We start from the raw sequence: 23,621 nt of genomic DNA on the forward strand, positions 1-23,621 counted from the left end.
AATTAGTGGGTATATTCGTGGTGTGCATGCGAAGATGGTAGAAGTATACAATGAATACTGTTCATGGCTGTGAAGTCGGACTGCTGGAAGTCGCTCAGTACAGGAACAATGTCAAGGCCGCGGATTAAGCAGGAAAGAACAGTTGAACTGTGCACGGAGGCTGCACATTTCTCAAGTTGTCAATAGCAGCAGAGTTTTTACTGTCCATGGTGTTCTGACCGTGCACGCCCTCCTCTCCAGTGTTTCGAGTTTGAGAAGGGGTTCCTGACGCAGGACCCTCAAAGGAAAATAGTATGGACTTAACTATGTTTCAAAGCCACAAACAACTGACGGGGCCTCCCTGTGGTCCTAAGAACCAATGTATCTAAATGTTATAACAGAGCAATGGATTTATGGGAAATGTTTAGTTAGCGAACATCAATTGTTCTCTAGAATACTGAGTACAAGAATAATGTAGCAGACATATATCATGGACAAAATATACTAAGCAACAAAATATCGAAAGGTAAGCACATATGGAGAAGTATAGATTTGCTATTGTTAGCTCCACATCTACGTACCGCAGCAAATCCCCACACACTTAGTTCAATATTTTGTTCCCCAGTATTCTGTTTATGATGTTAACGTCCCCCGATATTCTGCAGTCGATATTCAGGCTCCCCATCGTTAATGTCATTGACTTCTATTTATGTAGACTACTTTCCTAATTCATTTTATCTAAAAGGAGAATGGATTGAATCTTTTACTTTTGACTTTGCTACTCCTCCCTTTTGCAGCCAAGTTAAACCTTTGCTTTTGTCTTTGAGTTGTTATTCATTGTCTTGTCACTTGCTTCCACATCAGTTGCTCTGCAGTGCCTCACTTTTTCAAAGCACATAAATATGGTGATCCATATATACCTAATTCATTAATTCGTAGATATAATTAAGTTATTGTCTATGCAGTGGTTCCCAAACTTTAAACTTCTGTGGACCCCCACTTTATCATTGCTGGAATCCGGGACCCCCATTGAAGCATTATTGGAATCCGGGGACCCCCCCACTGAGTCATTACTGAAAGCTGGGAACCTAATCCTTTGATAATATTTAATTTTCTAAGCAGTCGCGGACCCCTTGAGGAGGCTTCGCGGACCCCCAGGGATCCTCGGACCACAGGTTGGGAACCACTGGTCTATGGGTTACTTTCCTACGTCAGACTGTGAAGAATAGTGTGTGTGTTTTTCTTGAATATAGTTACAGCAGGGGGTATACTCAATGAAGATATCCATAACAGTGTAAAATAACTAAACATTCCTTCAGAATCAATGATTAAAAGGCAGACAAACTGACAAATGACTGGAGAGTCACAGGAAACAAAGGCGAGCAAACAAATTATTGACTGGAAAATAAACTATGGTAGACGGTATGTATTCTGTTGCAGATAGTAGTCTGAGAGGTGAGGCAGTTTTAGATTGAGCATAGCAGCACACAAACAGTGCTTTTCCGATGTCTTGGTATCTATGTGGGCTTTTAACCACACCCACTGCATGCCCATCACTAACACTCGTTCCTGGGCTTGCCTTTCAAAAATCCTTTGATGAGATTGGTAAATTCTTTATGTTTGTCCCTCCTTACAAGCAAACTTCTTTTTCCTTTTGTGTCTCTCCTGCGCGCTCATGCTCATGGCGGCCGTAGTGCTTCCAAACTGCTTACTTATATCAACTGTTTTACTTTTCATTTTCAATTTATGTGGCAAGAAACGTCCATTTAGAAATTTACAATGCTAATAGCTCTAACTCGAGCAAATGTGAGACCCATTGCACTGCAAATGCTTGTTTTAATAGACTCTGCTGGAACTAGGGGCTTCTCAGGGGAAGGAAACTAGTGATGCACCTCATGCTGCTAGGAAGAAGCAGGCCTTGTTTTGTGTCTTTATTGTGTCACAGACACCACTACTGCTAGGAGGGGATTCTTTGTTTTATGAAAAAAAAGCATATTTCCAGTGCCATTTCTGAACTTCTACTTATCAGTCTTGGCTGTAGCTATGTGATAAGCTGCAAAGACAGATGCTTTGCAACTTCACACAACTTTCCCACTTCCACAATAGTGGTGGACTAGACATACCTGCCATTGCCACTAAGGACTAAATGCCCCACTAGTGCCAGCAGAGAAAACAATTATCGGCAACTTGCTGCAACCAGCTTGGGTGGGATATCCTGCAGGGAATGGGATCAGATGAGGTTAAACTTTACTCTGGGGAAATATCTTCTGTCTTTCCTAACTGCAAAGTTCCCCAATATCACCAGCTTTGCTTGTTCATCCCCAGTTAAATGTGGTAACGAGTACTCTTATTTTAAAGGAATTTGGATGAATGTATGACATCCTTTAGTTATGGATGACTCTCATAGAGAGCCACAATAGATCAAAATTCAGTTTTTGACTCTTATGCTATAAACAAATTATTTGTTTCCCACTGTTGTTATTTTATCAGAGGGACTGCCACTTCCACCTGTGTTCCTCCTCCTCGTCCTGGTCTATGGAGACCCAAGAGGGGCAGCAGAATGTTGGTTGGTGACCTCAGGTGCCTTCTTCTGCCTCTCCTGGGTTTTCACCAACCTGAAGGTGACGAACAGAGAAAGGTGGAGGGTGGTTGAAATGGGTGGCAAGACGCCATGTATAGTTTTTTTTATGCATTTGGGTGGGAGGAATGGTTGAAATGAGAGTGGTGTGTGTGTGTGGTATGGTGTGTGTGTGTGGCGTGGTGTGAGCGTGTGTATAGTATGGTGTGTGCGTGTGTGTGTGTGTGGCGTGGTGTGTGTGTGTGTGTGTGTATGTGCGGATATCAGGGCACCAGGTTTCATTTTGGTAGGGAGGGGATAAATGCAGAGTATGGGTATATGGGGGGTGGTTGGTGGCAGGAACCCTAGAATTACTTTTTTTTGTTTTTTTACTTTTGAGAGGGTAAGAGGAGGCCTTGTTATGCACTACTGTCCTATTACGCCTCTGTTGCTGTGTAGCAGTTGAAAGCAGAGGCGGATGGCTTGTAGGGAGGGGAGGTACTGAAATTATGTGATTGTACGACTGCAGCGATTTCCACATAATTATAAATTTGCAGCATATGTTGTATAATCCATCATTTGCCGCATAATCTGAAGATTTTAACAAAAATACATTTTGTTTCTAGCTCAAACGGTCCAAAAGTTACTAAAAATGCACCAGCACTTGCTGCCCATCGTTGGAGGGCCCTTTGCAAAGCTGGACTGGCCACCTTTCTGTTGCTTATTGCTATATTTCGGTGTTAAACTGGTACTAATAGGGTGCAACCAGTGCCCAGGCAGTGTTTTCAAGTTTAAAAGTGTGAAAATATTGAAATAATACTATTACAAAATGTGCAGCATTCTGCCACACAACTTGCTTTTTCTTCCCGCATAATATACTCAACCCTGCTGCATAACTTGGCCCTCTCTTGTCACATAATTCCAGTGGCCCTGCACATAACTCAAAATTGTAGGTGGGGAAAAAGTGAAATCTAGGGTGTTTTTCTCCTCAGGCTTCTCAGTGACATCATAGGCAACTCAAAATTTGCTCATCAATATGATGTCACTGAGGACCCCCTTGGCGCCATGTCTTAGGAATGTGTACCTGGGTTCAGGTATGAATTTTCTTTCCCAGAGTTCCAGATCTAGTATTTTCCTCTGAGTCATCATCTCTTTTATTGGACCTGCTCCCAACCATCTCTGCACACATATCTTATTACAGGGTGCGCTGTGATCATCTTCAAACCCGCCTGCGCAAAATACATTTTCAGAAAAAAAATCGATTACCTGACATTCCAGGCTCTGATGAAATCGACTTGAACTGTTAGTCATCATTTCGGAATACAGAAAGCACGCGGGTTAAAAAGGAGGACTATGGGACCACACGAATGGCATAAAAGTACTTATTAATTAAATTAGCACAATACCGTTTTACTCATCCAACCATTCATCCAGACCTTGATTTACTTCTCTGCTGCAGTGACATTGTGATTCGGTTGATTTCACTCAGTTACATGCAATAGTAAGCAAGGTTTTTGACACAAAGTGTAGTTTGCTATGTAAGCCACTGAGTTTTTGGTGAAAAGAAACCATTCTATAAAGATTCAGTACTTGTCAAACTTGCTGGATTGAGGGCGCCAGGAACTTACATTCCAGCCAGCAGGCGCTACAAGTTGTGTCATAAGACCCGTGAGACTGCAAAGAGAGGTCAGGAAACCACACTGCTCGCTCATATATTTATAAAGCCACTATTCGAGGGGAATGTTTTGACTAAAGAGCCCTAAATGCTTAGTAAAATAGTTTCATGATATAAAGCATCCTTTCTGAGGCCTATGTGTAACATGTGTTTGAACATTGGAAACTCGGTGGATCCACTCAGGTTTCATCCTTCCAATGTCGATAAAGTTAAAAACTTTGAGTTGGATAGCACCGCAGCACGTGTGTTCCTCGAGAGGGTTAGATGTTTAATGAACCATCTCCCAGTCCCTCGCGCCCTGGAAAACTGACATCAATTAAATATTTCTTGTGCCCTTCAACTGGCAGTCAGGAACCGATGGACAGGCACAGTAAATGATATCAGAAGAATCATTCAGGGGCAAACACGGTTGTTGATACAGTGAGCAGCTCTATTACGCCATATGATTCTGACGGTATTTTATTTCTGGGCACAGGAATTCATAGGGTAGGTACAAGTCATGAAGATGCTGACTTCTAATAGGTATTTAAAACAATCGATGGTTCAACTGTATTTATGTTATGCGTTTTTCGACAATGCCTCAGTCTGGTGCTATTTTTCTGATGTGCATACTGTATATCCAGTGGGCAGATAATTGCCTCATGTTCTTGATGCTGCAGAGGATTGGTTTCTCGGAAGAACATTGAAATATTAGTTTGTTTCTTGAGCTCTCTTTCAAAATGGTTCCCGAAACATATGGGTCTTTATCCGACATATTTAAACCTCCCTTCTTTGAAGGCATTGTCTGCCCCTATGCTGCTTGCATTATTGATGATCCGCCCATCAAACGAACACCACTGCATGCTATAATGTTTACATCCCCTCAGACCAGCCAGATTATCTTACTCACACTCTCGAATATACACCACGGCAGTGCTTAATTTGTAAATAAAAACGTGCCGGTGCCCAAAGCCCTCCTCTTAAACAAGTGGCTGCTGCAATTAAATGTGTGAGCACGGAATACTGAGGCCTGAAGCCGTCTCGGGCCCCTTTAATGCATTTACAGCCACTCCCTGCCCCTTCAGCTCACTCTTGCAGCTTTCTGCTTTCTCCCATTGTGAAGCTTTTTCGTTTTTCTCCTCCTTCGTCTTTCCCATATGAGGCTTTTGGTAGCAGTAAATGCTTGAGGCAGAAAATAAGTGCCGGTGCCCCGCACAGGAAACAAGCACAAATTAAGCACTTCACCAAGGAAGCTTTAAGGCTTCAAACAACTGAGTGAAGCACGTGTCAACTGTTTTTATGTGTCTATCGGACACACAAAGAAAATAAACAAACACTGGCAAAGCCAATACGTCTCGCTTTTCATGAACATGCAGTGTCAATGCTAATAGTCTTCTCCTTTCAGGGGACATGTTTGGGAAGAGTTGGGTCACTTTGCATGTTCTGCTCCAGACTGTTCTAGAAAGAAACTACCATGATGAAGCACTGTTTGGCTGCAACAGCCCTAAAAGAAGAGTGGAATGAAGGGGGGCAGAGAGAGTTTGCATTGTAGGTGGTGACCTTAAAAGGTCTAAGCAGCAGAATATAGCTTAGTAAATGCTTCTCACAAAGAGCCATTGTTTTCCGTGCCGCTGTAATAAAGCTTGAGTGTGCATATATTACGAGCAAAACTGTAATTCCAACAACATGTTATCAAGACATCAAAGTAATGAGAATGAGCTTGCAAAGGTGGTTAGTAAATAAGCCTTCTGCCATAAACAGGATGCACTTCCGAAGTATAAAAAGCCATAAACCAGCAATTAAAATGTCGTCAAATGTCAGTAAAGTAAGTTCATCGAGGGACACACTTACTGAAAAACAAGTTGCATGTCATGATGTCTGCAATTTAACAAAAGAACTACTTTAGATCCATCACCAGTGGGAATGCAGATGGGACAGTGGCACAATCAACACACTTCCAAGGCCTGGGAGAACGGCCGTTCAAGCCACATAAAAACCAGGACCCCCCACCCCCCATAAAGCCGGTAGCAGAGGTGGGCGGACCCACAGCCCACTCTCTGCGGGCGCTGCACGTGATCCAGCCACTGGCAGCATGAGGCATCCTGAACAGCTAACACTGTCTGTGGGAAAAGCTAAAGGCAGTCTCTGCTTTGTTTATGAGCACGAGAAGGCTCTTGGAAGAGTTTATGAAATGTGATAATGTGTCAAAATATATGAAAAGGTAAAGGAAAGAACCATCTACAAATGAATTCTAATCACTAGCTTGACGAAAGAGAAAAACACCAACTTGTTGTTTTCTGTGGGTCTCCCACACCAAGAAAATAAACATTAAGAAAAACTTGCATTTAAGAATCCATTAGAAGGCACGTGGAAGGTGGTTATTTGTCTCAAATAAATACATATACCTTCATAGTGTGATGAAGTACACTTAAAAAGAACAGAACAGGACCATGTACAAAAGACCTCTACAAACACCACCCTAAACGTGAAACATCCCTCCACTGCCATCTGCATTGCATGGCCCTGACCCTCGGACCACAGCTATTGCCTCAGCGTGTCATTACCTGGACTTGCCCACACCACCACAAGTGCTGGGGTCAGGGACAGGGTAGGAATCTAGGAACGGCCGCTGGCACGATCGGCCGTGGTGGATATATGATCAGGTGCACGCAGTGGTCACTCACTGTACCAGAGGCACATCCTCGGACTAGGCATGGACCTTAATGACTGACAGATGAGGAAACATCGACTGCACACAGCAGGGCAGTGACTTGCTACTAAGTTCAGGATGCGGGGCTGGACAAATTGAGCCCTGCGAACATGAAAAAAACTGTTTGCAGCGCAAGCAGCCGTGTCACAGATGAAATGATGGCGTTTGTAGTCAAGGGCTTCTCTTACAGCTACACTGCTGTGATCCAGCTACACAGCAGCAAAGATTTAGCGCCACGAACATGATTGAGGCCTGCCTTATATACTGTGCTGTAAACGGCACAAGGAGCAGGCTTGCCAAATTCGCCCATAGCTCTATATGTGTGGATTGCAAGCTGTCTCTTCGGAGGATTGCATCACTATCCTGGACATCCCCCGCCACTGCCACGTCATAGACCACCTGAGAAACCTGCACTGGCTCCCAGTCAACATGAGAATCACCATGAGAATCACCTTCAAACTGCTCACCCACGCTCACAAAGCACTGCACAACACCGGACCAGAATATCTCAACAGACGGCTCTCCTTCTACACCCCGAACTGGCATCTCCGCTCCGTCGACCTCGCCCTTGCAACCGTCCCACGCGTCCGCAGAACTACAACCAGCGGTAGATCATTCTCGCACCTCGCCGGCAAAACGTGGAACACTCTTCCCACCCACCTGCGCCAGACCAAAGACCTCCTTACCTTCAGGAAACTTCTCAAGACCTGGCTGTTCGAGCAGTAGCAGCACCTTTCCCTCCTTCACCGCCCCCCCCCCCCCCTTTTGCGCGTAAGACCCTCACAGGTGAGTAGTGCGCTTTACAAATTCATGCGCAATAAGCAGCTGCACAAAGGGGGGCTTATGAGAATGTGAAATGGTGTCCTTTTCTAACAGGTCATGGGCCTGGCCCGAGCAGAAGCTTGATGTTGGCTGGGTCTCTAGTTGTAAGTTCCCTGTGCCCTGAAGCTCCCGGTGTTTCTAGGTGCATAAATGGAGCCAGGGTGCAATTCCCAGTGGCATATCTGTCCAAAATCCGTATTGACAGATATACGAAGCTTTAATCTTCTTAACTGTGTGTTTATTTGCAATTCAGCAATAACATTGCTCGGCTTAAGGGAAAGAGCCTTGCAAAGTGACAGGAGCAAGAATGGCTCTAAGTGCATAAATAACTCACTTACTGTGTTTATTTTTAAGTTCCACATCTTCAACAGGAGAGTTAGGAATCAAATCAGAAGCAGCAACATGCAACACAAAAAGAGCACAACTCTGGTAGTGAGGCACAACACTGAAACACTTTGCATGTGTCACAGTAAAGACCAACACCCTCCCAGCAACTCCTACCAACAGAGCAGCACACATACTACCCATCCTCTAAAGCACACTGACATCTCATCAGTGGTCTGGAGCGCCACATAAATGCAACTGCAATATAATTCAATGCTGACAGATGGAGCAATGCACCCGACAAAACAACAGGAGCTGCTACTGTCTCAGTTTCAGTGCAAAGTGCCTTGAGGAAGGGCTTTCTTGGACACAAAGCACAGCTGAAAATCCCATTCTAATTTTAAACTACAAATGAAAATTTAATTCACAAAAATCTACTTTAGCAAACTAGCATTATGGGGACCTGGGTGAAGGCTGGAGCTTACTTGTATGACATATAGATGTGTTTACACTCCCATTGTTCCAATGATGCCTTAAATTCCAAAGGCCGGAGATAGTTTCCACTGAAATACTGTGCCAAGACTTTTTAAACTGAGAAGTGAAGTACACCAGACACACCAAAACATTTAAAGTAGAATACACAACAGTCGTGTCAGTTTCACTTAGATGTTAATATGGAACTTACCAATGGTTGTGGTAAGGAAGGAAACCAGCTCCGCCTCTTTCCCGTCATTGTAGAAGGCCAGGTGCCAGATCCCGGAGTCCAAGTACTGTATGAACCCGGTCTCGTGACTGGTCAATGGGGCAATGCCCCGGTGAAGCCGCTGAGGTCCTTCCAGGTTTCTGGCCTCTTGCGCCAGCAGCCTCCTACCATCAAGGAGCTCCACAAAGTCAAACTGTGCAAAAGGAAAGCGACCAAAACTTCAAATGAGGACTCAAAAATGTCACCAACACAGAGACTGGCCATTTGTTTTGGCAGTAGGTCAAGACACATACACTCAACTATATCTACACAAGCAAAGGATCTTTGTAAACATGCAATCTGCCTGCCTGTCTGTGCCCTTCTAACCATTATTTTTAATACTAGTAAAAGTTGATAAACATTAGCAATTGAAAGATAAAAGTCAGAAGACGTACACCTTTCAAGACTTTCATTCTACAAAAAAAAGAGCACATCCGGGCATGCTTTTATTTATTTCCATTAGAAGCCCTTGTTAATTGTAGAAATTCTTAATACTTTCATCTCATGTTTTGGCCCAACCTTCCACTGTAGGCTGCGATCTTTCAACAGGCCATTTCACCCAAAATCCCCTGCTATCAGAAAAGTGCTATTAAAGGCATCCCTTCCTATCACTCGCTCGACAGCCAATAGAACGGGAGACCAAAATATTCCTGTGGGCTGATCAAGATCTGTGCGACAATGTCCGAAGCCTGTGGCTGAAAGTTCCTGAGCCAAGTAAGCCAATGGGAGAAGGAGGCTGGACCAGTGCCCCAGAGTATAGAATACACTATGTTCGGCACGAATCGTGCAAGTGTACATAAAACAGAGGTCCAAGACTACTGCTTTTAAAAAACACAGGATTCAAGCAGATGGCTAGATTGAAAGATGTTAGCCCTAAGGGAAAAAAAAACCTTTATCTTTAAAAACACACATGCAAACAAAAACACAGATGCTAAACACAAAGGGGCATATTTACAAGAAACTGGCACATCAGTGCTCATGCAACAGTTTTCTTGTGTCACCCCTGCCCCCTGATGACACCATGGGTGCGCCGTATTTACAATACGGCGCACCATGGCGCACATTAGGCCAATAGCGTCAAAAATATTGACACTAGTGCAGCAAAGTGCAAGGAGGCCCATTGATTAAAAGGGGTCCGTCACCTTTAATGCCTGTTTTGGGCAGGCGTTAAAAATGGCGCAGTTCTATCTTGTAGATTTCACTGCGCCATTTGTGGGCCTCCTAACGCCGCAACACCCCCCTTGCATACATCATGCCTGACGCAGGCATAATGTGGCAGAAGGGGTCGCAAAGTGGTGCAATGCATGCATCGTGCCACTTTATAAATATGGCATGGCGAAAATTGCCTCCTTGAGCCGAATTAGCATTAAAAAAAATTACGCTAGTGTGGCGCTTGGAGGCGCTAAGGCATTGTAAATCTGGCGCAAAGTGCCCAGTGGGTGTGTGCTAGTGCATGCATCACAGAAAAACAAGTGACAGAGACAAAAGAAGCCTTGACCATGCCGGGAACAGCGCAGTGGGAAAAAAGTGCAGAGAGTTCTGCAAAGGAAATGGCCTTACCTGTGTATGCGAAGGGGGAAGGCCTCTCCGCCCGTAGACCCCAACCAGCGCCGCCTTTCCTAGGGACACATTGAACTTCAGGTGCACAGGATGGTCTATGAAGACTTGCGATCGCCAGAATATGCCTGGAGGGATCTTCTGCGAGCTCCGCCTGCCAACATCCAGCTCTCCTGAGTCTATAAAACTGTCGTCAGGGAAGAAACTACTGGGTTTACCTAGCAAGACACAGGAAAACAAACTTGCATTAGCCAGGGTGTCAGGAGCCACCTTTCCAATGCACTGGAACGGAGAGGCAACCTTCCTGCCTGCGGAGCCGTCTAATGGGAGAGCAAAGGGCTTGGCCACCGCCTCCTGCTAACCGGACACTCAAGGCGCTTTAAAAGACGTTTTGAAGGTCAAGGAGCTAAAAGGACAGCTGGTAGGGTTGGAGTACTCAGTCAAGAGGGAGGTAAATGCCTGATTCTGACTGATTGACAGATCACAGTGAAGTAAACTACATTTTCACTATAATATGATTTTCAAACGGAAAATTGGTTAACAAAATGACTAATTAATCACAAATGCTACTAGTGGTATTAGTACCCTGTATGGACAATAAGGCCGTCTACCCAATCAGCATTCCTAGAATGCTGTCAGGACCTGGTGTTACTTGGCTACATCTTGGGTTGAGTGGCAGGGACTCACAGCAGGCAGAGAAGGCATGCCTATTGGCCGGTGACTTGTGATAAAAGGGGTCTGGGTGCTAACAGGGTGATGCTCACAAGCTCTTGTGCATTAACAGGTGCTCAGTCCCCCTCCTGCCGTAAGCGTTGTTGTCAGAATTGCAAGACAGGCAATTAACAAAAGTGAATGCGCTCTGCAGAGAGCGGAACCCACTATTAACGCCCTGGTGAGGGGGCAGCAATGCTTTATTACAACAGCAATCTGCAATAATTGAACTGTTTTTATACGTGAAAGACTTGACCAAGGCCTATTTTGGTTTTTAGGAGGCCCGGTCTGGGAACCGGAGAATGCCACTGGATATGTTTTGAACACTTTCGGGTGCACCGCTACAGAGAAGTGTCTCACAGAGTAAGGCAGGTAATTAAAAACATAATTCTGCAGCACAGGTCGCTAGTGGCCCCGATTTCAATTAACGTAACAAAGGCCTTGCAGGAAGCCTTCAAAATAGTATAAACAGAGCAGCGAAATATTATAAAATGTGTCAGGCTGATCCCCGCCACCTCCTGTAATTGGGTGCACTCGGCGGTGAGAGGTATATTATAGTGCTTCATGTTAGATTTCAAGCTCTGGTGGGACGGGGTCAGGGTCTCCAGCAAGCCGATGGTCCATCAGCGCATCTCGTCATCGCAACTGCAGGCGCAAATGGAGTCATGCTTCAACCGATGGGTATCACGCCAGCTCCATGTACAGCCCCAAAAACTTTTGAAAGTACCATGAGGCACAATATTTTCAAAACAACAAACCTCCTAGAATGAGTCATTAGGTAGAGGAACCTCATTTCTAATGGCGGCTCCATGGTCGGGGGCAGACGGATCCACTTTCCAGTGCTTGAAGATAAAACTGGGGTTTCTCATCATTTAACCAGTGCTGCCAATTACAACAGACCTGCTACAGCTGTCAGTCTATTTACTGATAATTTATATATTTTTGGTCTTAATTTTTGGTTTACAGGCTGGCTCAGAGACTTAGAAGTATGGTAAGAAAGGCTTCATGCCTCTTCAGAGCCCATCACTTCCAGCCCTAGGCCAAGAAGGATTAAAAGAAGCTCTATTTAATACATCTCAAACCTTTCTCGTACCTACTCTCAAGATCCTGTATTTTTTACTCCCATCAAGATGCAGCACTAACGATTCCTAAACTACTACAATTTTCTGTCAGCTGTCATTCACTTACTGTCACTTCTGTGATGCAGCTGTTCCTGAAAACACACACTGTAATGGTTATATCTTCGGATAGGAAACTCAAAGATCCATTTTGTAAGACATCTCAACAAATCAGTCAATTACCACAAACAACATAGGAGACCAAAATGCGTTTGCTTCAGAATTGATCTTGCATTTCCATTGTGATCAGAACAGGTTATGGAAATGGGAGGTTTGCATTGACAAACAGACATGAAACGTACTCACAGAAAACCACGCTGACAGGTAACGCAAGCAGAACACAAAGACGGCACGTGAAAACATTTGGCTGAGTGGCACAATTGCTTAGAACATTGGAAGAGAAATGCCAGTGGGACACAGCGGAAGCGAGAAGGCTGTTCGTGAGAGTGGATCATGGAAGAGATGAAACTATCAACACCTGATGGTCTGGGACAACAGAACAAGATGGCCGACCGCCAGGTCTGGTGCCCCCGACTGGTGGGATGGGCTGCCTATGTCATAGAACTGACACTGAAGAAATATTAGGAGAGATATAGTGAAGAGAACTTAAAAAAAAGCCACAGTACGGTTGGACTACACTGTATATGGCGTGAGATGGAGATGATGTTATGTTCTTGCATGTTGATAGCTTTGCATGCTCGTGACAATGATGCGTCATGCTGGTGCGTGACATTTATGCCTTCGTGGAATGTTGGTGCCCGGGTTCCAAGAAAGCAAGGTGTAGCAGGCAGATGACGGCTGGAGCGCAATGGAGCCATAGTGCCTTCTGACAGCCTGCCTCTATTTATTGCTACTTAACTTTGAATAAAAGTCACTCACTTACATCTGACTACCAGCCTCACTCCTCTTAAAAGTAGAGCTATTCAGTCTAGGACGAGATAGGTGGGCAAAGCATCTCTGCTCACCCCTAACAAGAGGCCACAGCAAAGAGCTAATCTGCATCCAAAGTTACAAAGAGTTGCGGTGCAACGAGGCCCCTGATCAGTTGGCTTAAGTGGAAATTCCATTTATACAAAAAAGAAGAACCTGAATCCCATCCATGCTACCTCTGTGGCATCTTTTACTTAAGGATCAGACCCAGGAAAAGATGCTTAACCACCAAGATGGTGATGAGCGCAGCCTCCTTGAAGCCATGTGTATTGGCCAGGCGCATCTCTGATGAGGTCACCTTTGGATGAGCTCTGTGAGGAGATGATGCACTGCCCTCACCTTGCCTATAATGCCAACAGCATCCCTTTGGGGATGAAGGAAGAGTCTCTGTGTTGCAGCCAGCAGCATCCAGGCTGTGTTCATCCCCAAATTTGCAGAATCAAGTTTGGGACCAAAAACATAAACAAAAGGTCCCAGTAAGGCTACAGACGGAGAGAATTTGGTGCTGAAGATAAAAAAGGCATGGCAGTTCTGTATGGACTTTACTCAACCTCCTACTGCTCATTCCGCATTTCAGCAAGCTTTGACTATGCGCACAGGAATACGGTACACAAGGCAAGGCCTGGATGTAACCTTACAGCATCAAATTTTGCTTTACTATGGAGCGGTATCCTTGTGGAAATACAGGAAGTCATGTTGAAAGCTATTCACAAGGAGGAAGTTACAAATTAAATGGTCTATGAAAGCTGTGGCCAGAGAGACCGTGGCTAGCCCTCTTGCAGTAGAATGTAAACTTTTAACCCATCGGGATGTGTGCCTCATGTCCCCTGATCACCATTGGTAACCGCTTAACACCATTATTCTGAAAACATATTTGTTTGGCCTTAGTCAAACTAGTCTATACAGGCCGACTCAAAGGTTCAGGTTTGATCAGTACACCGCAAGGTTACAAACGTATATAACTGATCAAGTGTGAGCAATGTATCTAATTTTAATAATTCTATCTGCAGCAAGTTTTACCAGTGATTGGTACCATCAGATGCAGGGCCAAGCACCAGTCTATTGTTATTTTAGTGCAAAACATGGTATGTTCTTTTTCTGAAGTTGAAGTGATCAAATAGACCGTAGAGAAAAGTCAAAGATATAAATTAGTCGGAACATAAAAAATATAAGCCTAGCCAGATATAGTCCACCTGATGTGGGTGGTGAGATGCACTCAACCTAACGTGCAAAGAAATGAGTAATTAGAGCACAGGCAGAGTATGGAATTGAGACTACATGTCCATAAGTTGGAGACAGAAGATTCTGTAGAGATTTCTTGATAGCTGGTTCTGTTTTAGAGAAGCGGGAAAAGAGTAGAAATCATAAACTAGGGAAAAGACAGGTAGTGGCAACAAGCAAGTGAGAATATGAGATCAATAAGGGGATCTGCAAATAAATGGATTGCCTTTGCTTTTAGCATGTAGTATGCTTTTAGTATTTAAGAGTGTAAGGCAATATACTTACTATAGGTACTGAAGAGAATCTTTTGTCTAGTGAAGAGAAGGTCAAATTTAGCACTCATTTCCTGAAAGGGGTATTTGAAGGAATTTGGAGGTAGAAAGTCCTTTTATTTTCACACCTTCTAGTTGAAGCCTAAACTAGGAGGGCTGCCATCAAAGCTTTGTTTACATACGCGTCTGGACAGTAAGGGAAACTAATAATTCATAACGTGCACTAATGCATGTCTGGCTTTCAAACCAACCAAAGCAATGCTGAATGAGAGTGTCCTGTGCGTTTCTAATCATAGCCACAAATATCTGCTGTAATCAGTGTCCCATGCTATAATATAGAATTCCAATCTGACAATACCGAGACTGCAAATTTGCAGAACCTTTGCGCAGATCCCACTTTGACCTTCTTTTCAGATTTTTTTTTCTTTCCTGGGACCTCTCAACGAAAATGCCCCACGTGACTCTGAGCAGCCTAGCAGGGCCAATTTAATTGCATTATTCTTACAAATCTCAGCAATATTTCTTTCCAATCAAGGATTCACCGAGTTGATAAATGAGAGGGAGGATCTCAGTAATAAGAAACAACTAATCAAAAATGCCCTTGGATTTCCTGGGCTGACCTTGCCCTACCGGCGGTGGCGTTTCCATGCATCCGCTTCCAGGGGCGGGTGCACGCGAACTCTCTGTCACCAATGGAAAAGCAGGGGACATCCTGAAAGGAAACAGTATTTATGAATTTCACTTCCACACTGCTCAGAGTCAAAGGACCACCGGGCACACAAGGACTCGTTTACTGGATTGAATGAGAGCTTCTTGGACACCCTGGCACTCGCAAGATGATTAAAAAAGGAATTTTATTCTGAAATTTGGAAACACATGCCCTAGGGCCGGCAGGGCTAATAGGACTGGAGTTATTTTATTTTCCATTTTTTAGTAATAACAGCTGGTGGCAGAGACCAGTCTCTTCAGACTGTGCTATACTGTACTATAGGAACGTGCTTATATTATGTACAAATTGTAGCATGTCGTGTAACACATCACAATTGAAGGTTTGTGAATAAATATGCATGGATTCTTCAGGGAAAGCAGACTATGGGTTGGCTGCAGAAACATTCTTAAGATGCTTGTTGTGTTGATGGTTAAAGAAAAAGGTGTTTCTTTACATTTATCATTTGGGTGTTAAGTTATTTTTGGTCCTTGCTGTCAAATGGCATTCTCTCAAAAATATTCTCTCCCTCCCAATTATGTTAAATATTTCAAGGCAATTGTCAGTTTTAAGAGGCTGCCACTGCTCTTTCCTTCTCTCCCCTGTGTTTGGCTTTCTGCTAAGTCTGCCTTCACTTTTATATTCGCAATTTAACTTATCATTTGTTGGTACCATTATTTGGCACTTACGTAGCACACAATTACTACATTTTGTGAGTCCGGATCTTCATTGTAATGATGTCTACTGGGAACTACTTCTACACTTCTATGCCTTATGATTATTTTGCGCGTTTTGATGTATGCCTGCGTTGCACGTGAAGATCCAGCGGGTGAGAACATGAAATAAATCCAAATCTATTCTTACTGGTAACAGAATACTGGAAAGAAAATTAGCAGAAGGTGGGTCAAAATCAGAAAAAAATATATATAATGGTTTACTGTTAAGATGCAAAACACTAGTCAGATAACTTGCTTTGAAAATATGTGGAGGGTGTAAAGAAAACAGTGTAAATGGAATTTACTACTCACTTCATATAGCACCTTTCTTACTGCTAGTCCTACAACCTTCCCGCCAGACTGTTTCCATGAGTGGAAATACTGCCATCTACTGGGTGGTGTAGGAACTGTACCAGATCTACCCTGGCCTTACACGTCCCCTGTGAACAACTGCTGAGCTATAAAACTGAACACTGCCTTAGTCATGGGGGTGGGTTCCTGTAAGCAGAGGGACTTAGTTTTAAGAGCATAGCCTTTGTTAAGACTATATAACCTCTGATTCTAACAATAACCCTCCCACCATTCCCTGTATCTAAAGATTGTAAAGGACGGCAATACACAGACACGAGTGGCTGTCCTGAAGATAACTTCAACAGGCAGAGCCAAGACAGGATGACTGTTAAAGTTTTAAAAGACCATTCAATTGGTGCTTGGTCCTTTTGATGTCTACTTACATTGGGTTTCCCGTCAAGGAGCCTTTAAAAAGTCCTGGTCCTCTTTGGCCCAGGATGTTAGCGCTTTACCCATCCGATCGCGAACTCTCTGGAGTTCTCTGCGGAAGTAAAGGGGCTGGACCTTAACTGCTTCTAAGCCCTTGTTTTAAAAAGTGAAAGTGTACCTACACAGCCCTAGCAGACTCCCCCTCTTCTGATCTGTTCTCTAGCTTGCATTGGCTGTTCTTCAGTTCTTACTGTACTTGGCTGTTCATATAAAAGATGCCGGCCATCAAGCCACAATGAGTAAGCATGATGGACTTTGTTAATCTCAAAGCGTATAGGTATTTGGATGCCCTTTGGCACATCTATAACGGGAGTGACGATTAAACCCAGGGATTCCCTAACACCAGTAATGTTTTCATCAACATAGTCCACATAAACAGGTATTTATGGTCAGGAAAGCGGTGTTTGGCAAGAGCCCCTCTAACATTAGGATCACTCCATTATTGCCAAGCCCCTTCTCCTACCTCGTTACTGTAACTGACAGGTAGAATGAAGGTGGCCACCTCTCTGGCTGTAGATCTCTACTTTATAACAGCAACAACCAACCTTTGGATGAAAACAGGATGAAGGTTTCTTAAATAAGGTGAGAAAGCAGAGCATCGATGAGTAGCCAGGTCTCTGCACAATGGGCAGAGCGTAAATGCTCATATTAGGTTACCTGTCTATTACAAAATCTATAGAGGAAAAGTTAATTAGCCAACATAGAAAAAGCTGTTGTTTGTGGAAACATTGAAAATATTTTTCAAAAAGGCGGGATTTACAAAAATTGGAGATGCTGTGATTTAGACGCCCTTTGGATTAGCAGACATAAAAAAAAGGACACAAGCAGAGGTTTGGTGAAAGGGGACATTTGCCGGGTGTATGTGCCAGAAGGGTGGATTGGCATACTTCTGCTGTTTTATATGGTGGCATCCAGGTCTACTTATTGCCCTGCCACTGTCTTCTGGTTGGGCATGTGAAAGAACTCAGGAGGGCAATAGTCATAAATCCTCACAGCAATCTCGTGATACAATGGCACTCAATGATGCAGGCATAGCAGCAATCTTTTATGATAAGTACCTTGATCTACTTGCAAGCAGATCCCACCTATTGTGTTCAAAAAACACAAATGATTGTATGTTTATGAAAAAGAATTAAAAAACAAGTACAGAACAAAGATGTTGTTGCCCTTATGTTCATCTGCAGTGATATGATACCTTTTGTTGATGGCTGGTGATAGGTCCAAAGAAGAGAAAAGCCTTATCGCCAGAATCCCATTATACCACAGCTAGTACTACAGACACAGAAGAAAGGAGAAGATGGTGGAAGAATGCACAGGTCAGATGGGGAGAATGGAAGCCAGGCATTGGAAGATGGAGCGTGAGGACAGATGACTCATGGGGTACCAGACAAGATGTCCGGGAAGCAGATTTGGACACAGAGGACTCACAACATGGACAACACGTCATACCTTCGCTGGTTCCTTTGCCTTTCCTGTCCGGTAACTCTAACCCTGTGCCCCCCGAGGGGTATAAGGTGACATCCGTTGGCACTGGCCAACTGCTGGCTCTGTCTTCCGCGATCTCATACATCTGCGAATCCGTCGGCTGCAGGTGCCAGTTTAGGCCAAACAGGTGCATGGCTGCGGTGAGCAATGAGAAAAGTCATCTTTTTCTGCAGGGACTGCGTCAAAAGTGCAGGGGCTGTTTGCACACCCTCATGCGACCTCTCAACTCTGCCGGTGACATCAGAGCAAACACCCACCCCATGGTACCAATATACCAGGCTTGTCAACAACATATCAAGGACAGCTTTGGAAGTATAGCGTTCTGAAGACCCTTAAAGCTAGATCAGAGCTACTGGAAGATGTCAAACACAATACAAAGAGGATACTCAACACAAGAACAGAAACAGCACCAGTTTGTGACATAACCACCGCGAAATTAGACCCCAGGTGTGACTTATGTGACTTATTTGCGTTTCTCATTTTTGCCCTGCACATAACTCTGGGCAGCAGGCAATTTAAGTGCATCACAAACGACATTTCAAAGGTACTAATAGATTTAATTTCTAACATAATGTGTGAAGGATTTGTCCTGGGGGGTTTGTGTCCCCACATCAAGCACGAAAGTTTTACAATGGCAACAACAATGTTGCAAGATCTTCTAAAATCAAAAGCCACACCTCACCGTGAAGCATGTTCAAGACATGTGGTAACTGCAAATTTCAAAATTTCACCGGGACACGTAAATGTGCACTGAGAGGACTAAGCGTTCGGTGGTAATGGAAAATCATTCAATTTCTGATGCAAAATGTCAAGATCAGAGAGTGATCCAGCAGCAGAATTTTTCCACCATGCACCCTATGAATTTCTTTCAATGGATTATCCTCTGGATTCAGTGTTCTCGCAAGAAACTGGGGCAGATTCCATTTCCACTAAACCCTGAACCAATCTTTCAACTCTCAATCTGGCACAAATAAAGGGACTTATATTTATTTTTTAGGAAGTTGATAACAACTGTAATAATCGGAACCCAAAACCATATCTATGCATCTACTTGTGCACTTAATTTGTTGCGTTACCTACTGAGATGTTTGCAGTACAGTGTAAAGGTGACTGTTATGGGCTGTATTAAAAAAAAACTTGATCTTATGTGTGGTTCCAAAGGAAAATGGACTGTGAAACTCAACATATCAACACAAAGGATAGCCAAGCCTAGATTGTCAGTAAACTTTGTAAACTTGACCGTCATGACGTTTCTGATTTATGATTCTTCAGTTACAGGTTATGATGAATTTGTTAGTGAGTTATCAAAAAGCTTTCATTTCAAATCATGTAAAAAAAAAATGGGTTGTGTAAAGGGTGGTCTTTTGACACTGGTGGTTGTCGGGCTTTGTAGGGTCTGACTTGTAGATATTAGTATTAGTCCCACTGTTTGTAATGTCAATGAGTTATAGTCCTGAAGAAGGCGGTAGAAATGATGGAAAGCCACCGAAACGTGCGTTGTCAATTTAAAAACCCAGTTTGGTGACACCACAACGGAAGTGAATAAAGAACTGCCTCTGAGGGGTGTACAATACTTCCGAACTGGGGGGGTGTAGTGTGTGTGGGATGTGGTAGGAGTGGTTTGATAGATGTGAGAGTGAAATGGGAGGGACTAATGGAGTTGTGACATTTTAAAATGATTAGTGATATGGTATTTTGAACAGATGGAACTTTTTGCAAACTTTGACTAATTCAGGTTAATCAATGGTAAGTTTCATGTTTTTTTGCAACAATATGAGCGTAAAATGACAATGGAACATAAGTTCTATGAAAATTGCAAAAGAAAATGAATAAAAATATTGATTTTTGTAAACTGATATAAAGTGTTATTTGGGTCTTTGTGTGTAGGAGAAAGTTCAGGACAGGTAAACGGGATCTGATGTATTTGATTTTGTTAGTTGTCAAATGTGCCCATTACAAAAAATTACTGAGACACTGAACACCCCTGTTAAAGGAAAGATCTGGAGAAGCTACTAAGGTTAAGTGGTTACAAAATGTTAAAGTCTTGCAATCTAACTAAGGGATTTTGAGACCGGGTAGGGTTTGAAAGGCACTACCGTGGCAGCCAGGACGGTCTGGAAGGTGGAAATTGCGCCTGGCATTTTGCAGGTTGCTGACAGTTTTTTTTTTTTTGGGGGGTGGCAATTCCCCTATGCTATTAGAATAACAATAAAGGGATTCAAACAAAACTCTGATAATGTAAAACATCATAAATGAGAAATCTCTGCAACACCAGCTATGTGAGAACACATTATACTTTTTTTAGGACTCACATAAGAATATGCTTCCGGTATTTTATGCAAATCTGCACAATTCCAGCATAAGTTATTCATCTCAAAGGTGGCATACTTATTCAGTCTATCTCCAAACATAAACATACCAGAAATTCACAGGGAACTGACTTTGTTCCTATTTCAGTAGTCTTTCCCACAACTAACAACATGCTATGGGCTGAAAAATGCACGCAACACATTTAAATCACACTTTCCCCCACAAAAATCTGAGAACTTCTGTTTATGTGCCACCACATGTCATCCTTAAACTTTCCATATTTTCAATTTCACATTTTGGGTGTATTCCCGCATTAGTGCTAAGATATCATGCATTCATGTCGAAAAACAAGATGTTGTTTCTCATTGAAATCTGTATCCTTAAAAATCCTTATGGATCTTCACGGATCAGATCAAATTAGCATAAAGTCCGATTTTGGGTTCCTGGCTGAGAAATAGATGTGGGCCAAGGGTTAAGACTCGCTTAGGCGAACTGGCATTGAGCACCCCAGGAAAGACACTCGGAGCACTTTTTTGCCTCTAGTCAGCGGTTATCGGCGGATAACCAATCAGGACGCTTTCTAAAATGACGAATCCCACCATTACCAATAAATATAGAAGGACAGCTCAAAGCAGTTTTTTGAGAAACTTTTTATAAGCGGATAAGATACCCCTGATGAAGGACAAGGGGGGTCCGAAATGCATTGGGGCACAAACTGAAATGATTATGTCAGAAGAAAATAGTACGCAAAAGAGCAAACGCTCAAAAATTGACTTATTATAAATCATAGATTTAGTGTAAATTCAGAACCCACAGGGGACCATCAGGCGTGCGGGAGAAGACACTATACCAAATTTTGGTGCAGTGCGATTATACTGTATCTTCAGGAAGCGCCACAAACGGTTGGCCGCCTGCACAAGGACGCTGGTCATCCTCGGTTACCGACACCAGCCTTTTGCTTCTCTCAAGTTTATGTTCCGCTGGTGAATCTGGCCAGTACAGCCCTGGAAATGGACCTGATGCGCTCTATCCACACACCCATATTTATACTTTTTTAGCGCCGCATTTGCGCCGCTTTTTGACGCAGAAACGGCGCAAACTTACAAAATAAAATTGTATTTTGAAAGTTTGCGCCACTTTTGCGTCAAAAAATTCCGCAAATGCGGCGCTAAAAAAGGATAAATATTGGCCCTAGTTTGAACCAGGCTACATGGTTAAAAATGTGCTAACAACATATCATAAAATGACTGGACATTTGGAATTTCTGTCTGATATTTTAGTCTGTCTGAAGTATCAGAAAAGAGGCAGATGGACACAAAGTAGTGGAAGCAGAGAGGAGTATTAAGGGGGGGAAGTAGCAATCAAGGGGCAGAGAGGGAGGGGGGAGTGGACTCTTCCAATAGAAAAGGTTTGGGTAGACATAAAAGTGGGGATGGAGAAGAGAAAACAAGGGGCCTCGAAGGTGGTGTCAGAACAAGATCGCCAATCCCAGGACAGGATGCCGTAGGACAGAGACTGTGGGATTCCGAAGCGCAGTTAATTAACAAGCATTTGCAATGCAATGGGTCTCGCATCTGCTCGAGTTAGAGCTATTAGCGTTGTAAATTCCTAACTGAGATTCATGTGTGCAAGCTTCCTGTGCACAGCACCCATGCACTGCGATCTGCAACAGCTCCAGAGAAGGCCTAAGTGGGTGAGCAACACGACAGCACCCATGCATTATGAGCTGCATCCGCCCCCCATAAGACTGGGTTGCATGAGTTGCTGGGCGCACAGCACCTATGCATTGCGATCTGCAGAACCATTATGGACTGGATCCCATGGAACGTGATTTCTGTAACCGAACAAGCTGTGTGCGATTAAGGTTCAGTCTATGTGACGGCGGCGGCTAAGCCTTCCCGAAAGGCAACATCAGGCCATCAAGTCAACAGACTCAAGGGCGGGCAGTGGCTTCCTGGAGAACGCACCCACCAATGGAGACCAAGGACACATTTCAGAGAGGCAGCCCGAGCTCAAGACTGGCTCAAGTCCGCAGGGTTCCAATATGCCGTGCCTGACTGCTGCCTCCGTGGACACGTCTTCCAACCTCCGGCTTCCTAACACCTGCACTGACTTTGCCACAAATGGCGGTGCGTAAAGACGCGTCTGTCAGCGAACGAACATTGTAGAATTCAATGGAACAGGATGAGAACGAAGCACAGATGCTTAGAAAACAAAAGTGATAAAAGAGGGGGCAAGTGGGGAGCCAAGAAGAACCAAGGAAACAACACACGGCTGATTCTTAATTTGGCTTCTCACTTGTCAGCGGGGCGCAGGGCGGACTGGGCGCAGAGCCATGGCCCGCTCCGAACATCCTTCGAGTGGTCCTCTCCTGCGTCTCAGGCAGCCCTGCCCAATTAACAGTTTCGTTAAACGTCCCATTTTAGAGATTTTGCCTTTCCGAGTTAAACAGTTGCCATATTTATTAGTATTCCCTCCACAAGGGCCTTTGATGCCAGTTTACATGAATTTTCTTTAAATATGCAAGAAGAAATTACATTTCGCTGGGCAAAAAAATGCTTCTTAGTTTACTGGCTCCGGCTGCAGCGTCTACACCCTGGCTCCTAATCAAGGGAAATTAAACCGAAGAATGTCTCATCTGAGGGCTTTCATTCTTTGATCAGGAGTTAGACTCTATTTCGGTTTTCTGGATTCCTCTCACCAAGATTGTATGCCAGACCCATTATACCCCAAGCATAATTTACAAAAATATAATAAATTGGATGTAGATTTTCTATTTTTAACTTTGGGATGGTGTTTTTGTAAACGATAATTAGGGCATGACATCTGTTAGAGGATATTTTAGTTATCACATGTTGGTACCATGCCCTCACAGTTATCACTTTATGGAACAAGGGGAGCATCTGTAATTTGCTCCCCCCTCCCAAAATCGAAATATCTGTTTCGACTAGGTCTTTGTTTTTGATATGTTCACAAGAGGGACGTGCAAGGCAGCAATACATGTCACAAAATGCCGAGGATGCTGGC

The 23,621-nt window shown here is 43.7% G+C and overlaps 1 protein-coding gene across 4 annotated transcripts in view; it reads right to left on the reverse strand.

Moving 5' to 3' along the window:
• Positions 1–23,621, reverse strand: part of TENM4 (teneurin transmembrane protein 4) — a 1,476,030-nt gene that overhangs the window by 227,083 nt on the left and 1,225,326 nt on the right. For all 4 annotated transcript variants that reach the window (XM_069203936.1, XM_069203935.1, XM_069203934.1 and 1 more), the window contains 3 exons: positions 18,249–18,419; positions 10,349–10,563; positions 8,732–8,942 (listed from right to left, as the gene is read on the reverse strand). In XM_069203936.1, the coding sequence (XP_069060037.1) occupies positions 8,732–8,942; positions 10,349–10,563; positions 18,249–18,419 (597 nt within the window). The remainder of the gene's footprint in view (positions 1–8,731; positions 8,943–10,348; positions 10,564–18,248; positions 18,420–23,621) is intronic.

The sequence above is a fragment of the Pleurodeles waltl genome, chromosome 8, assembly GCF_031143425.1.
Source record: "Pleurodeles waltl isolate 20211129_DDA chromosome 8, aPleWal1.hap1.20221129, whole genome shotgun sequence".
In the NCBI taxonomy this organism is placed as follows: Eukaryota; Metazoa; Chordata; class Amphibia; order Caudata; family Salamandridae; genus Pleurodeles; species Pleurodeles waltl.